The 18,914-nt window shown below is 31.3% G+C and overlaps 1 protein-coding gene across 16 annotated transcripts in view; it reads right to left on the bottom strand.

The window, feature by feature from the left end:
• Positions 1-18,914, bottom strand: part of LOC145972070 (CUGBP Elav-like family member 1-A) — a 491,882-nt gene that overhangs the window by 13,728 nt on the left and 459,240 nt on the right. For 13 of the 16 annotated variants that reach the window (XM_083100293.1, XM_083100292.1, XM_083100296.1 and 10 more), the window contains 5 exons: positions 7,499-7,704; positions 5,078-5,206; positions 4,184-4,460; positions 2,494-2,586; positions 514-555 (listed from right to left, as the gene is read on the bottom strand). In XM_083100293.1, coding sequence (XP_082956419.1) covers positions 514-555; positions 2,494-2,586; positions 4,184-4,460; positions 5,078-5,206; positions 7,499-7,704 — 747 coding nt within the window. The remainder of the gene's footprint in view (positions 1-513; positions 556-2,493; positions 2,587-4,183; positions 4,461-5,077; positions 5,207-7,498; positions 7,705-18,914) is intronic. The other 3 variants (XM_083100301.1, XM_083100299.1, XM_083100302.1) reach the window with 3 other exon arrangements.

The following is an 18,914-nucleotide window of genomic DNA, read 5'->3' as shown; positions in this document are numbered from 1 at the left end:
TATGCAAAATTAATATTATTATAAGAATTTAAAATTCTATGATAAGCTTAAATAAAAAATCAAAAATCGATTTTATTTATTATATTATCAGAAAATTTTTGGCAGATAATATCAATGATTAAATTATTAGAGATATTTGATAGAACCATGATTATCAATATCTGAAAAAATTTTCTAATTCTCGATAGTAATTTATTAATTACATAATTGATTGTATTGAAATGTTTGGTTTGATACCTCGCATTCGAGGAAATAATCTCTTAATATACGGTACGTAAAATCGCGTGAAGGAGTATTTGGATCCATCATGAAAATTGAAATAGGTAGAGGCACAGGAACGAATGAGGGAATTTGGGAAAAGGGGTAAAGGGGAAATGCGTGCACACGCGCGCACGTGGACTATTAAATAAGCGAAATGGGGAAATCAGACCGTCAACATGATTAAGGCCCCTTTTACATGATCGAAATTAATTTAGTAATTGTTAATACTGTACCAGGCAATGCGACACGTACATAGCGACATACCTGCTGTCGAATTTGCCAGGCCGCTTAACGCTGAAACACAAAACACGTTTACGGTATTAACAAGCAGAGTCAGTAATATATATATATATGATATATTCGCGAAATGAAGCTTTGGCGGAATTTTCCGGGTAATGCTGCCAATATTATGTTTTTAATTGCGACCGGGAAATTACAGAGTCAACGGTACGCGTTCACTTGTGTCATCAAATTAATACGATGAGTCAAGTTTGCAAGGCTAGCTTGGAATGTTCGTAAAAAATATTTGTCTTTCTCTTTTACGTTATTGCATTGCATAAGTTTTTTATAGACAAAATTATTCAACATTCGCTAATTGAAAAAAAATATTATGCAGTAAAATATTTAAAAAATTATGTAATAAAATTTCTAAATTTATCAATAATCTTATTTTTTTCAGAGTGTTTATTATATAATTTAATATGAAAAATTTATTTCTTCTTTTTCTAATATTAAGCTTTTCATATTTTGATTCTAAAATATATTAAGCTATTTTATTGATTCAAAATATATCACAGATAATTTATATTTTATATATAAAAAGTAGATTTTATTGTATAATATTGTGTAATTATTAAAATAATTTCAAGAATAGACAGTTACATTTTTTTTTATTTTTTTGTAGTGTTATGATCTATTGGTTCTCTTTATATTCAACTTACCTATTATAATTGTTTAGAAAACTCATTTTTATGCAATTAATAATTACACAAGTGTTTAACGTCTAAGAAAATGCAATGATGTAACCTGTATACTTTTCTATTATATTTTACATAAATCATATAAGAAACGTCGTATCGTGGACATATAAAGTACAATAATAAAAATGCGTTAGTTTGCTTTGCAAATACGAATAAAAGCTGGTAAAGAAATAATTATGCAATTAACTACGAAAATATACATCTTACCTGTAGACTTTACACATTTACATTATGGTTCAAACACACGCAATACGAAAAAGATGTAAGAAATTTTGATAGGATTTACTTAGTATGTCGTTTTTGATGACGATTTAATTATTTTATGAATAATCATTTTATTTTAATTTAAGCTTAATCTCAATTCGCTTAATAAAACAGCTCTAATAAATTTGATTAAGTATCAAATCTGCATATTTAATCTAAATTAATTTGTAAAATTCCTTTTCGGTCAAATATATGCTTATATATTGCAATATTTTATATATTCATTTTAAATTTGGTGATTGAATCTAATATATTGCATTTTCATGAAATCTACAAACGATACAAATTTTAGAAGTCAATCAAGATTTAAAATGGCATAATAACTTATTGAGACAGGGAATGAAAATAATAGTTATTATATTATTCAATCAATTTAGATAATTTGCGTATCCAATAAATATATTATCATATCGAAACTTAATGTTTTTTGTATAAGAGAATATATAAAGTTGAAATTGAATGTATATTCGCAAAAAATCTTTTTCTCTCGACTTCTAGCATGCATTGTTTACAATTGTAACAAATGTATTGTACAAATACGTTATGTCTTGAAACATCTGAACACCCCATTGTACTGTCGTATTACAATTAAAGTCTGTTAATACACTTTTCGAGGACAAGTATAGACACGCCGTCGCATTATTATTGTCACCGTAATATCGCAGTGCGACTTCGGCTCACTTTATCCATGCAATACCTACAAAAGCGTGGACAGTTCACCCGTTTGCCTGAAACTTCAACAACACATGCGATCATTAAAGTTCGACTGCTCAAGCGAATTTACCGTCTAGCGCGAGTAACATACGTGATGCATAAGCATATGGATGGTTTGTACAATTGATGGGAAAACGAGGATGTATAACGTATGGCCCGAAGTTACGCATGTAATTCGGAGCACCAGACAGTTCCGTACGGAACTTACAGCTGCACGTTAATGCACGATAATGTGTTCTCCGATTATACACCTCGCGAAATATTCTCTACTCACTGTTTGGCGACACCTGGAGATTGCCGTTTCCGCCGGTCATAGCTGCCAGAGTGACGAGGTTCTGCATACTCATCGGCGACACGCCTGCGTTTGCTGTAACATAATAGAACTTATCTTTAATTTATTTTTATAGAGAGAATTTATTTTTATGGAGAGCCTCGACGCTAATTATCTTGCAAATCTCGCAATAATTTTTGAATAATATATCTTTTATTGGGTGATGCAACAAGAATTTGCATTAAGCTTTGCCTAGTGCCTTTGAAATAAATTCAACACAATATTATTTTGATAATTTTTCTGATTTTTATAATTATTTGATAGTATATTAGAAACATCAATTATCACTATTAAATAAAATTTAGGATATTTTTTGAAATTTAATTCAAACTTTATAAGCTTGACTGTATATCAAAAGCAGACAACGTGTATTCAAACTTGATTCGTGTACATTCATTGCGTGAACTTATTGCGTGATTCTGGAATATCATTGAATGATCATACGTTCTGCAGCAATGAGCGGTAAACACATATCTCAATAAAGTTAATGATAGACACGGTTTTGGCATCATTGTTCTGGCATTCTTCCCGATCCCATAAAACGTAGAATTTTATTATTGCGAAACAAGCTAAAAGGTAGGACATTTCGTTATAATTTTCAAAAAGATATGATTCATGGGACCCGATCGGCGGAAATTGGAGACTGTAAGCGTGAAATAATACAATTTATTCTGACACTGATATAATGAAAGAATATAAAATGCGTGAAAGAATAATTTCAGAGAAGGAACGGATAAAATCTGATTTCTCTGACAAAAGCAGATCTATCGTATTCTATAGCGCTTCTATAGCGTCGGAACAATGGTGCGCCTGACACATTTTTAAGCAAAAGCGGATTTACATCTCCCGAGAGGAATTATATATTTAAATTTGCCCGTAAGATTTACGTTTTTAACTCATTCACAAAAATAGTACTCTTATAAGTATTGGAAGACTAGCATAAAGTGAGGTCAAAAGGTGACGCTACGAGTTAAATATGCACATTTGAAGAAGAAAGAGATAAGTTTAAAAATCTTATACGTCAATTATTCTTATGTTAAAAACATGAAACAGCTGACGCAAATTGTGCGATATAAAATGCAAATGCATGAAGCTAGTGGATGACATGCATTTTGAACGTATTAAAACTATGCATAATTGATTATAAAACATACGTGTAAAAAAAAAGATGTGACAAAAAAGATAAATATATCATTAATTTTTTTAACTATCAATGTACACAATTTTACTTGTAATTTGATAATAAAAAATATCTGTTATGTTAACGTCGAATATTTTTACGATATGATAACTTTTTATCGATTTCAATATATTCAGGTATTTTATTTACACATAATAAAAAATACGTTTTTAATGAAAATTAAATATAAAATGATCATTAAAATAATGTCAATGCAATATAGCAAGAATATTAATTATTTCTTTTTTTAATTTAATAATAATTGAATACGGCTATCTCTGAAAAAAGATCTCATTTAAATCTAATTAAATTTATTTAAATTTATTTAATTAATTTAAATATGTATTATTTAAATTTATTTTTAAAGTTAATTCTATCCAAATTTTAATCGAAAAGCGGCAGTACAATAAACGCAAATAAGCGAAAATAAAAATAAAACCAATCGACACTGACCATACTCACCAGCAGTGTTGCTCAAAGACGCGAGGGTGGCCAAACTCTGCAGATTCGCAGGGTTGATTTCCGCCGGACTAGGTACAGCGGGGGGCGCTGCGTGCGCGGGGGTGGCCGCTCCAAGGCCAAGGTGTTGTTGTAACAGCAACTGATGTTGGACATTCGACAATGCATTCGCCGCCCCCGCGTTTGCAGCGACTGGAGTCGCGGCGCTCGTTGTCGCCTGCAATTGTTGCAACAGTTGCAACGACGCAGGTGCCAAGGTATGCGCGTCATTCTGTGAACACAAACGAAATTTTCATCATCCAACTACGATTTTTCATTGTCCATTATCAATATAAATTCGCTATAACATCAAGCATGTTGAATTTTTATAAAATTTTGTAAAAAACATTTTATCTTGTTTTTACTTGGCCGAGAAACCTTGATTTGTTTAAATAACTTGTTTTACATATAAATCTAATTTCTCTCTCTGTTGGGAATTTTAAATATTTTCAGACCCTTAATTCGGTTTCTCGGCAAATTTTCTCTAAGGGAAGATCGATTGCAAATTCGTCAGGAAATACGCTTTTTCTTGTAAGGTTTTATGCAAATCTCATGAAACGTTTAATAAAAACAAAGGCTTTGGTGCAGGTAGTCGCGTTGAACTGCATTGTACGCGTTCGAGGAATACAGGCCATGTTCTTCGAAAAAGTCTCAGTTCTTTTTTTTTTTTCATATATTTTGCATAACAAAATTGAGGTCGCCGTGTAGAAAGTCTCAAAGGCTAGATAATGCATACGAGTGTAAGGTGCTCAAACGATAGAACCATGAAGAGTATTTTCGTTCTCGATGCAAATGGAATCTTTGATACCGGCCAAAGAGCTTTTATTATAAAATATTAAGCACACGTACGGTCAGGTAATGCGGCGCGATGTTGACTCCCGCGATATTCCAGAGATTCGACTGGAGTTGCTGCATCCTTTTCTGGTCTTTTTCCTTTTGCGTGTCGGCGAATTTTACGACTAACGGCGACGAACAACCCTGAAAATTGTGCAATATTGATGTAGCGTAATAATAAATGCGAAATGTAAGAAATATTGATTGCTATCGTAATTATAGGATCCAATATCTCATTCAAAATACATGTAAATTTGTAAAAAAAAATTTTTACAGTTAAAAGTTTTTACAGTTTTTTGAAATAATAATTAAATTTTCTTCATTAATAACTGAATATCTCAAAATTAGAGCAACTAATATTCGTACTATGATTCAAAGGTAAAAAGCATATATAATATTCTCTTCTTTTCTGTTTTAAATTTTAGAAATATTCATATTTCGAGAATTGTGTCAACGTTTTTAATGATACGTCCTCTTTTCTTAAATATTTGAAAAAGTATCTCTGCCAAAGTTTCTCTGCCATAGTTCTATACTCTTTTTATTAGCTTCGAACTTGTCTCATACTTCGCTCCGAGTGTCGTTTTACATCTGAATCTCGTATCCTTTCGCCCGATGCATTATTGGTTCAAGTCCAAGTTCAACATTGGCGCGAGAACGGATTTGCTGGTAATCGGACGTTACATTGGGGGAAACAGGTACTCTTACGTTTGACGGTACTCGGACACACGCAAAGCGCGAGGTCAATGTACCATATACAATACGCATGCAATCAGAGATGCGAAATCGGTTATGCTGGTTACACCGGTAGCGAGGAACGAGCAAATTCGAAGAACTTGTAGCCGGAAATATTCGTGATATTAAAGTGAAATTGCCCTCGTGCCCGCATGCCTTGGCACGGCTCGCTTTTACCATTCGAAATAGTACATTACATAGGCGCAGTAACTGTCGTCAGGACGAATAATCCATTCTGCAGCAACAGCTATATTTCGTGACATGATTGGTGATGACTTAAACGTTTAAATGCATCACATCTTATATTACCGAAATAAAATTGTAATGGTTAATATAACTAAATAAGAATAAAATTTTGATAATAACACGTGAAGAAAAAATAGAAATAAAAATAAGAAAATCTTGATGTGAGAAGTAAGCATGATTAATAAAGAAAAAAAAATTATTATTTTATTTCAGAATTTCAAAGAATGAAATATATGAACATGTGTGTTGTAGGTTTTCCAGAAAATATCAGATCATTTTAAAATCTATTAATTTTTCTGAAAGAAATTCTTGCCATGAGAGAGACTATCGCATTTCTAGCGCACAATTCAATATTAATATTTTGCAATTTTATTATTTTTAAACGATGCCGAATGGGATCCGATAACAATTAACATTTATTTGTCTCCATCTAATTCTAATCTAACATTTATGTAGATTAGGATGCTGAAAAGTATAGTGCGAGAGAGTGGGAGACGGAAAAGTCCTGGCATGTTTCGAATCGCCAAGGTGTCCGCCAGTTCGGTGTGTGATCTTTACTGCTCGATTTTAGTTACCCTGAGTTAAATTGGTATATCACCGAGGTGACTAGCCGGGTTGTAGATGCACGCGGATGTTTCGTCGAGTGACAGTGGCATCGAGCCAATACATCCATCGGCTCGGTTGAATCGCCATGAAAAGAAATGAGCCGCGAAGATTCTCAACGGTTTTGTGTCTTATTTTATGTCATCATATATTAATTTCTTTATGATATCATTTTCGCTTGAAGACCTTCGCAGCTAATTATTTCTTGCGATATAAACGTGGATTATGTATCCTCATTGGAATATGAGCGTTTATAATTTCAATAAGCAATCAAAATTCTGTTCTATTATTCGTCAGTTAATTATAAAAATGTAGAAGCAGAATTGATGGAAGGGCAAAATTATAATCGAATGATAGATTATTAATAGTACTTTAAAAAAGCAGAATTAAAAATAAATATAATAGATTATATTCTTGCAAAAATATATAAAATTATTTCTGTAGAAATTTTTTCAGTTAGTGTATCTTATTAATTTGTTATTATAATAATTTTAGAATAAATCTATAGATGAAATGCTATATGTGCATTACTAATATTAACATGAATCAGAGAATTATCCTGCAAGTTACGTGCAAAAGAACCTGACAATTTAGAAATTTATAATCTCAGAATTAATAACCTTTTAATTATTTTTATCAAGTTAATAATTTTTCTCTCTCTCTCAATTACTCAGAATTTATAACTTTTTATGGACTTAAAATTAAAAATATGAATTACTTAATATTAATTACTCAAACATTAATAATTGTGACTAATTTTTTGTTTAATTTTAATTTTAAGATATAAAATCATTTATAAAGTATTATAAACATTATATATTGCTTTCACGCTCTATCATTTCTAATTATACTCACCTCCATTGTCTGGGAATGATGCAGAGCTTTAATGGCATTGATCGCGTACTGCTTACTAGCGAAGGTAACGAAGGCACAGGCTTTACTCTTTCCGGTACTGTCCCTCAGCACCGAACATTCTTCGATCATTCCGTAAGCGCTGAACATGTTTCTAACGTCATTCTCCGTGAACTTTTTCGATAACATGCCGACGAATAACTTGCGTTCTGTAATAATAAAACAAAATTTTTTAACGATCGTTTTAAACGATATCTTATTATATTTTACGTGAAAAGCAAATATTATATTTCGCTTGTATATGTTTCTTAATGGCTCAATGAGTGTCACATAGCGATCTCCTTAAAGATAATATGCAATTATTCATCATGTGTGTGTATATAATTAATCAGTTGGAAAGACATGTCTTGCTGACTAATCGAATGACTAAGATGTATTCATTTGTTATTAGCAAGGACATATGATACACTCTTCGTGAAATACGTTGTGGATAAATTAACGCGTTGCTCATTCTTACTGGATTTTTTTACAGGTGAATAGATATTTAGAGTTAATTGAGTTTATTGATCTTTTCAAATTGTAGGAGAATAATTCAGACAACATGTTATCTTTCTTAATTGGATGCTCAAGTTTATTATAACAATCCTGAGTTATTAGTTAGTCCATAAATAAAACGTTCGACTTGTATAAAAGCAGCATCTCACTATTGTTTTCTCTTTCGATTATTTATATTTGCCAGTTATTTCAGTACAAAATTTTTTATAAATGAAAATCGATCAATTATCACCAATATTCATACATTTTATGACAAGATACGATTAAACGAATGCTGCTGCAGTTTAAAGATTAACAATCGTCATTTAATATTCTCGCAGACAATTAATCAAAGAATGAATGTTCATATAACACAACGTAACTTGGCCTTAAACTTTATCGTCTCGAACCGAGATCGCGAGTGACATCATGATTTCCCATCTCGCCTACCGTTTAATAAGCGTTTACGGATAATGCAGACGGTGGTCAAGCCATGGACCTATAGTACTGACCACATTGGAGGAGGCGACCTGGTCAATATTTGTTTAGGACCGGGAGAAAAGCTCTACCTAGAGGAAAGCCGCTTATGTAAATTCGGCGTCGCAGGGTATAGGCTAGGCAAAATACTCGGATGTATCTCTCGAGTTTATCCCCGTTTTCTCTCACCCTTGTTCACTTCTCTGGTGAATCTTCTCGGTGTTAATGCATCGTGGTTACTTCTGTGTGCGCAGTAAGAATATTGCTCAATCCGAAGATCAAAATTCTGTCTTGTATAAAATTTTATATTGCGACACAATTTTATTTACATAGAAATTCTATTATATCAAATTTTCGAAATAAGGCTTCCTCATCTTGTTACTCGAGAATTTTGACCGAAACTAAATTAATAGATTCGTGTACTTTAACTAGTGATTCTGTACATGTATCAATAGAGCTTTGCAATTTAATATTCATCGAACATTTATAAAATCGATATACAATAATAACATTTTGCTTTGCGCGAGAGTCATCTGTGATACAAACAGTTTTTACCGGATGAAAATTATGCTCGTGTTTGCGCCATTTTCACGTACTCGCTTTACATAAATATACCGCACGAGAGTATTAGATCACAAGTATTAGATACTCAATAGTGACTCGCATCATATTAATGATCAATATTTCAGAGCATTAATAATGCGAATTAATATATTGATACCGAGCTATGCAAACTCGCTGGCCAACAAGAGAACTAAACATGACGAGCTTTAATATGTGAAAATCGTGGTTCGTTGTCAAATGTTGCAATCCAATTCGTGCGATATCAAAGGAACACGATGCTGCGTTTCAAGTTATGTGCAGCCATAGCGCGAATTGAAATCGAGCATACGTCGATTTATAGTACGCGCAATGTATCCATAGAAGTTGATATCGAATTCATACGGTACGATTGCGTGTGATCGTATTTCCGGAAATCATCAATACGCTTTATGTGCAAATAATTACGACCCATGTTGCTGATAAATAATAACGACGAAACGTTCTCGTAATGTTTGTTTCGTAACAAAATACAATAAGGGATACTAATTATGTATAAAATATGTTGTTTCAAAATATAATCTCGAAATGTTCGATAGCTGCATTCTCGATAATTTCGTGTCTTTTCAATAATATATTTAGAATCATATGGTGATTTTCAAACAAGTGTAAATCTTAAAATATAATAGCAAGTAATTTGCCTCCTATTCTAATTTATCTATCTAGACAAAAACTCTTTGTGACAATGATTTAGCTAACTTTTTGCATTTGCAAGTGTCTTTGTGTTTAACGAATATTTCGTTAAAAAAAATTAATAAAAATAAAAAATACAAGTCTAAAGAAGTTCATACAGAATTGATTTGTGCCACATAAAGGACGAAAAGAGCGTCAGATATATCGGTTCAGACTACGGCAAACTCGTCTGCAGTTAACGATTTAATTAATTTTGCAACCCCTGGTGAACGGATACCCGCGGTTGTCAGCGACGGATCGGATTTCCCGTTGAAATCGAATGAAAATTTTAAGCCCGTGCGCCCTTTTTACCTTCGCGAGAAAAATACGGTGTAAAAAGGCAGCTGAGGGCGGAAGACAAATTCTCCTCCCTCTCCCGTTCCCTTTGCGTTCCAGTGAAACTGCGGCCTTCACGGAATGTTTATTAAATACCGAAGGTGCTGGTTTGTGCCCCTCTCTCTTCCTTCTAAACGGACCGAAATTTTCCGTCCGTTGCGATCGAGCGGGACGGGTATTATCCGCATACAGAGGCCAACGTATCGAGTACCCCGGGGATCGATTAGGGGTGGAGTCGTGATCGGCTAAGAAATAAGGAGGGTGGACGCAACCATCTTGATATCGTCGATTTAATCCACATATGAGAATAATAGAGTGACAGAAAAGAGAAAATTGAATTATTAGTCAAATAAATTATGGAACGAAAAGTTTGGAAAAAGATAAAGAAAACGTAGAATATTTTTACAGAATCATCTTACAGCAATTCTAAATCGAGAAAATTTAAAACACATAATTCTATCCTTTGTAAATTATTTCTAAATGTTGTAAGAGATGTTAATTTTTTATTTCTCATTTTTTGTAAATTTTTATTCTTTACAATTATTTATTTATTTTTTATTATATTTATATTGACTATATTATTTGTGTATATCTGCGCATGAGATAAAATTTAAAAAAATTCTTATTTTTTATAAAATGTTATATAATTTTATATATATATATATATTCTAGAAAATGTTTATAAATAAAAGCAGTATTGTAACATTTTATCCATATTGTGAAATTATCATCTTTTATAATAATTAATCATTAAATTAAACATTGAACATTTTGTTCATTATATATATAATATATAGCTAATAACAGATATCTCCTTTACATTGTGCCACAGCCATCGGGATAACATCGAGCTCATTATAATCTCATTTAGACGCGAGATTATTAACGCGAAAATAAAACAAGAGCACGATACAGAGACACTGACCTTTTGTAACTGCATTTGTAATGTAATTCACGTGCAAACTAGATACGACGCGGCGTCGGATCATGCAGTCGGATATGAGATGCAGATCGCGCCTGCCGGAATGTTTGCATCGCACCGAATATTCCGTTAGGACGTCTACGGCACGTCGTCGCAGGATACGTGCATCAAAGTATTGCGCATACTCTATCGATCGAGCTTTATAAGGTTGGTCTGTATAAACGAATAATAAAATATAAAAGTTACTGTAAATTCCAAGTGCGATGCAATTCCTCGTACCTTTTTAGAGAATGACTCACAATTGTCTCGATGTTAGAACTGCAGATTAGAATTTTGATAACGCACGTATGATTTTTACGTAAAAGATTAATCATTTAGTGCATTATATGTATTTAATTTTCTAAATTAATTTCCACATATAGTAAGATTATTTAAATAGTAAATTTTACATTATTATTCGTGCAAAAATTGTAAATAATAAATTTTTATATTGTTCGCGCAAAATAATCTAATAAAAAATCTCTCGAGAAAATAAAAATATGCTAATATTTTTACAGACATATAATGTAATAAAAATATTATTCTCTCTAGTCATGCAACATAAACTTGTCTATTAAAAGTTCACTAGAGAATTAATATCAAAACAATTTGTTATTAACTTCCGTCAATTACCACATGATAAAAACTAATTTTTAATTGCATTTCACGAGATTAGTAGATGTTGATGATAATTTGCACTTTCCTTGCAAAGCGTTTATTCGATATAAATAGATGTGTAGTTTCCACAAACAAAATGCTCGTGGCCAGCTGGTGGCCAATGCGGTCGCATCTGTTCGATTCGATCTGCTTCTGTATATCTAACGAACCCATTCACAAACCTGTGCAATTAAATCTTGCCTACGAACATGATAAGTTTTTCGATAAATTTCTGAGTTAGATATTTCAAATCGATACGCAATCTCGCTCGCCATCGTTTCTTACTCGATTTCGCTTTTTTCGTAACGCGATGCGTTCGAGCGCAAAACCAACACTTACAGGCCGGAGAAAAAAACCAGCGCGAGATTAGAATCGTGCATGCAAATGCGAACAAGTGAGGAAGTACCGGAATTTCACTGGAAGGCATTTCGATGCGTCTTTTCGAGATGCGGCAACGAGTCGTTGCTCCGATAATCGCCGGAAGCGTAACTTTTTGACTCCAAGATTCGATTTCTAAGTTTGTTATCTCGCTTATCGAAGATCCTTTGTCCAAGTGAAATTTTGAAATCGAGAGAATTTGCAAAAGCGAAAGCGGAATAGTCTGAAAAACAATTCCCAACTATTTAAATCCGAAATTATTTTCAATTTTGCAACAGAATTTTTTGCACATTAAATTCGATTTGACTATATCGGTGATGTGTGTATAATGGATATGAAAATTACCTAATGCATAAATAAATGTTAATGGAGTATATCAAAAATTTAATGATATAAATTCCGAAGCTGAAACATGAACCAATACTCGGCTTCTGCACGCGGCTCGCATAACTGTGTATAAACTTAAAATTACGATAGATGTATTATCCAAATAGAAATTTAAAACATGAAAATTAATTTAAAAATACAAGAAAATAGAAAATAAAATGATTAAAATATCTTTTTTATTTAATAAAATTATTAAAAATCCTTATCATGAAAATCGATTTAAATTCGAAATGTTCACACAATGTTAAAGCTTGTTGGAATATTTCAAAGCTATCTCTTATGATGACTTTTTACAATTGTGCCTGAAGATATTTGCACAGAAAAAAAAACGTTTGTGAAATGTGAGTTTTAATTAAAAACATTTTTTTAAGCTGTACAATCGTCTCTTGTGCTACGAATGCTGATTATTAATAATCATTAAAATTGGCCTCTTGCCATCGATCTTGGTGCTAAAGACGATTAGATTTGTATCGCTGCTGGTTCCATATTCTGCATGTCCTAGGAATATCTTTTTAGCTCTTAGCGCGCTTTTTAGGCCATGCATTTATTTTTAAAGAATGTGAGAATTAATTGCGTGCATTAATTCAATTGTCACGCTCGCATTTGCTGAATGCATACACTTTATTTTGTCCATAGAAAGACCTGCAGAATCAGATTTAAAAAATGATATCTATGAAGCTTTAAACCTCAAACATAAAAATGTATAGATATAATAATTATGTTTAGATTTAAAGTTTTGGAAATAAGAAGATAAAAAAAATCAAGAATCTATAAATGAAATTTTATTAAATTATATAAGTATCTAGAAAAAAAAAATTCTTAAGCCAGCAATTGAAAGAAATTCATATATTTCGTACAATCAGTCAATGCAGGCAATGCATCTCATACTTTAATTACAATTGTGCAATCATTGATATGCTACTTGATAAAAATTCCAAAAAATGACATCAGACATGGACACCTTGCAATCCCGATTAGTAAGGTATTCTGACAGTTGCAATAATAAGATGGTAAATTACACTTATAAATACGAGGTTATGAAGGAGACAATTATTGTCCTGTTTTATGGACTGACAGACAGTAATCATAACGCAATGATGCAGATTTACGGTCCAACGAAAATACAAACCAATTCTGTCACAGTGATTAATATGTAGACAGTGATAAACGAGCCAGATGGAGAAGGCACCTGCAAACGACACTGCCTTAGAATATGCATAACTGAGGCCTGCATAACTCTATCTTCATTCTCGTTTAAATTATTTAGGAAAATAGAGTATTATTTTCCATTTCAACTATATACGTAACATCATTTCACTGAAATTTGCATTCTATTTCATGGCGCATTTACTGCTACATGAGCATGTTTAATCTTGATCTCTTTGGATCTATTTAAAAAGTGACATAAAATTTTAGAAAATAAATTTCGATTAAAAACAACACAATATTATTCGAAAATTTAATTTTTAAAAATAAATATAAAAAACTTATTTTAAAACAAATTTTTAAAAATAAATATAAAAAAACTTTAATACAAAATTTTAGATATATATGATAGTAATCAGATGGCAGATACTTAGCTTACTTTTAAAATAGTGGCCTAAGAAATATATTTTTTCAAAAAAATTCTTTCCAAAGCAAGCAAGAAAATTGATCTTTTTAGAATAAACGTTTCATGAAACTTCAAAGAGTTCCCTATCCTGAGAATCCCTACAACATACATTTCGTAGAAACCCTTGTCACCCTCGTGACCACCAAATATCTTCCTCACGATCGCACAACCGCCAGTGAGAACAAATGACGCCATAAATCGTGGATCGCGACTGCGAGCGCTAAGCATTACTATCGTTAAGGACGTGTACGAAGGATACGAATGATGTCTCATACATGTCCGAATAGTGGATGAAGTTTGCCGGTGTCGCGCGTTTATATTCCTGCCGGACTGCAAACGGGGTACATTAATTGGGCATTTGTATGGGATCCGGTGTCTCGTGTCGCTTCCGGTTAGTTCCAGCGTAGTCGAAGCTATGTCCATTATGTCAGTCCGTTATGTTCTCTTATGTCCTTTCATTGGAACAGACTTCCTCTTCTCGATAATCCTCTTTTCTGCGATTTGTTTTCTTGTTTACCGTTTCTTTATAGTTATTTTCCTTCCCAGAGATATATTTGCTTGTCGTTTTTTGTTAAATGAGAATGTATCTCTTCTTGATAAAAAAATCAAGCTTTTTTAAATATAATTTGAAACACACATATATTGTGTTGTCTCCATAAAATTATTCATATTTTAAAAAAATGCTTTTCTATAATTATGAATTTAAGATATATTTCACACACAAATGCTAAATTAGAAAATTATTAGGCTTCAAGTTATTATATCATTTCCTTTAAATGTTTGAAATTAAAAAGTTTTTTATGTATTTTTTATTTGTTTATAAATTATGTTTAATTATACATATATATATTTTTTTTTCAAGTTGTATTACCTAAATCTTGCTTTCTTCAAAAACCTTACGTAATATTTGATAATATTACGTGACTAATATTTTACTTCCTCTTCGAAGCATATTTTTATTCGTAAAAATGTCAGCATATACATATTTGCCTGTTCCTTTTTATCTGACGAAACCCCGAAACGTTCTTCGCATACAAAATCAACTACTTTCAAGGGTCTCAATATATAAAGACGATTTCTTGGGTACTAAAATAATTTCTTCTGACCTACATCGGCTTCCTTTACCAATTCTGATGATATAGCAATTGTATATGTTAGCCTTGTATATTATATTGTTTTATCATATTTAGATTTTTTGTGAAATATTAATTTTATTTACATTTCAAAATATCAAAGTGCACAGCTAATTTATATTTGTCGTAAAAGAATATAAAAATTTTTTGAAAGCAATGAATATCTATATAAATAGGCGCTCTATTTATAAATCAAATCCGTAAATTATGTCAAATATGAAATATAAAAATTTACGATATAATTTCCTTATTGTAAATTTAATTTTCTCATTGCGAATTAGATTATTTCTGAAATCGTAAATTGAATTTCTCAATTATAAATATCATTCACTTGTTACAAGCTTAGTGAGAATTATCTAAGTGTATAATAAGCATGATTTGATTTCTTTTATTTATTTACTTATGAAAAATTTAAATATTTTATATATAATAATATGAAAAAATAATTATATACAGAAGTTGAAATTGAAGAAATTCGATATTACACTCTCGATAGTATAGCAAAGATTAGCATAAATTAATATTTACATTGTTACGCGTCTTCTATGTTAAAACATCACCATATCGAGTATTTATGACCATGAAAATCGAATTTCATCATTAATGTTTGGACAACTTAAAATAGAAAAAGTATGTCATTAATTTTAGATTAATATTCAGTCTAAAATAAATAATTGAATCTCCTCAATTATTAAGATTCAAATTCTCAATGATACGCTAATTTAACTACACAATTACTTTATTAATAATTTATTCCAAAATAATATATTCTTAAAATAATATTTATTATTTTTAAATAATATTTGGCTCTTATGCCATTTTCTTTTTAATTTTTTTTGATTACTTGAGCCAAATCTCTAATTATTAAATAATATTTATATATCTAATCCAAGGCAAAACATTTCAAACTTTAAAAACTATCGAACTATTTTATATCAAAAAGAAGTACATTATCATAATAAAAAGTTTATTATAAAGAATAACTGAAATATACATTTGCATCATAAAATAATAATGTAAATTTATTTTCATGAATTGAGCAGGGATGTTCTTCTCATATATTTTTAAACTGACATCTCGACATTTTGCCACAAATATAATAATTTTTAGTTTCTTTAGCTATTATTACATCTGAAGGATCATGCAAACACACAGTGGACACTAATTCCCGCCTGCGCTTACTTATCATATGCATGTTGCCATGCAAAACCCGCATGAATATGTAAAGCATGGGTCAACGGATATGTTCTTCGGAGAATGAAATTGTCGCGAGAATATCTCCAATTTCATAGTGTATCCCAACCTTCGAAGAACGTTCTTAGTATTTTGTTTCGCGCTTTCGTATTGTGAAATTGCGAATTGCGAACTCGATCGCTTCAATTTGTTCGATAGTCCTGATAATCGCGTAATTACTTGACACGCTTAGCTAACTCTCGGAAGCTACGCTCTCTCGGTTACTGCAATAGACGTGTCGCCATTATTAAATATCGCGAATGTGTCGAAATCGTCTCCCACATGTGTTTTCTACCTGTATTGTCCTTACATTTTATGGTTTTCGAAGAAAAGTCATGTTAATAATATGTAAAACAATATATCTTTTTTTTGGCTAGACATATTTTTGTACAATTATTACATTTTTTGTTTGTTGCAAAATGTAAATAATACTAATTTAATTATGCTATCCAAATTTAACTATAATCATTAACTTGAATAAGCATTTGACTTTTTCATGATTTTCAATAACTTTTTATGAATATGATAAAAACATTGAAAAGTGCAATTTATTATTTAAGGAAAAGGATTTAAATGCAGAATCCAATTGTTATGCAATCTTTTATTATATATTTATTATATATATAATCGTGACTTTGACCAACGCGCACATCACATCTATGATTCATGATTTTTAATTTATAATATATTTTATATTAAATTTGCTTGGTATCGTACCAAGAAAATTTGTGCCCTGTGCACACAAATAAGTTTCAACGAAAAACTTATTTTCTCGTTAAACTTACGCACTATCATCCGCGTTTAGCTCTTATGGCCTGTTTAAATTTAAGTTTAGATTTTATATTAAGTTATCAAGTTTGTCTTTTAAATATGCTCTTACAATGTGCAAACATCATTAAAATAGACACTTGCAATTATATACATGTGTTTAATCGTAAGCAATTATTTAAAGGAAAACATCATGTTTTTATAAGATTTGTTTTATAAGATATTTAGTTTGTACATTATTTGCATATTTAGATGTAAAATTGAAGTGTAATGAAACAAAGTTATACATATGTATATATACAGATGATATGTGAATTTATATCATCTCTCCTAATTTGCAAGAAGATTATTAAAGCTCCATACAAGAGGAGAATGTTATATTAATAAATCGTACATAAGAACTAATTTTTCTTTGCCATAATATGATGAACGAATAACGATCCTCATGATGGGAATTAATTAATTGTAAATTTACGATACATGTACGTTCTGCGGATTGCGTTCGTGTGTTAGTTAAATTCTTACATAAAGCCAGAATGTAATGCGTCGTAACTACACAGGCAACGACAACTATGAATTCACACAGCGCATTTCTATTCGACGCGGAGTTTCAACGCCAATATTCTCGCGGGCGGGCGAACACATGCGGCGCAAATGAGCGTGTTGAAAATAAGTCGCGTAAAGTTGCTTTCGCAATGACACGACGGACGACGAGATACGCGCCTATATTGCAGTCACTAGATAACGTGGCGACGCTAGGTATGTGTGCGCACAGTGGCGCATTTATCTCTGTTGGGAGACTTTTAGCTTAAAATCTTTCATGCTGAAAAAACTTGTCCATATTAAATTAAATTAAGTAGAATTAAAAATAAGCACATCATACGTAGAATTATTACGTATTGCACATAATTATATTCGAAGTAATGAAATATCATGTATCAGTAAAATTATGGAAATGAGAGAAATAATATAAATATTTAATAATTTAATGATTAACTCAATTAAAGAATATATTTTTATGGCAAGTTACGTAAAAATAATGGAATATATATAAATTTTCATTCATTAAATTTATAAGAAATTAAATATATAATAATAATAAATTTATAATAATAGACTCGTAATAAATTAAAAATAAGAAAATAATAAATTTATAAAATAAATTTAATATAAAAAAAATAATAAAAAAAAATTAATAAGAAATTAAATAAAAAAATTAATAAATTTATAATTAAATAAATTAAAGAATTATTTGTTAAATATAAACAATGATTTGGTTGGAAAATATATTTGCAAGGAATATTTTCATTATCTCTTTTTTTATTTAATACAGCTCTTCGAGTGTGTTTATAAATTGAGGATCATGCGATTAATATACCAGAGTCTAAACTCGCGCCACTGTCAGATTGTCGCGAGACGGTGAGCTGCTACAGGTAGCCTTGTCTTGTACATAACTGTTTGTACATCGATGCACAACGGAACGCGGCCATGCCATCGTACGGTATCGTCGTGTAGGGCATACCTCGGCAACAAGCGGAGAGCCTCAACCAAAGAGCAATCCTCCTTTACGCAACCGGATGGCCGGCGGTTTCTGCGAAACCGTTCGCCTCATTGTACAAGATGGGAGGGAAAAGCTCGTCGATTCGCCGACGACTCGTTTCGATTCGAACG

This window comes from Camponotus vicinus, unplaced genomic scaffold (genome assembly GCF_025532165.1).
Source record: "Camponotus vicinus isolate PSW18456_S1 unplaced genomic scaffold, iyCamVici1.0 SCAF_5, whole genome shotgun sequence".
Taxonomy (NCBI): domain Eukaryota; kingdom Metazoa; phylum Arthropoda; class Insecta; order Hymenoptera; family Formicidae; genus Camponotus; species Camponotus vicinus.
This window is presented reverse-complemented; position numbering and strand designations above follow the sequence as displayed.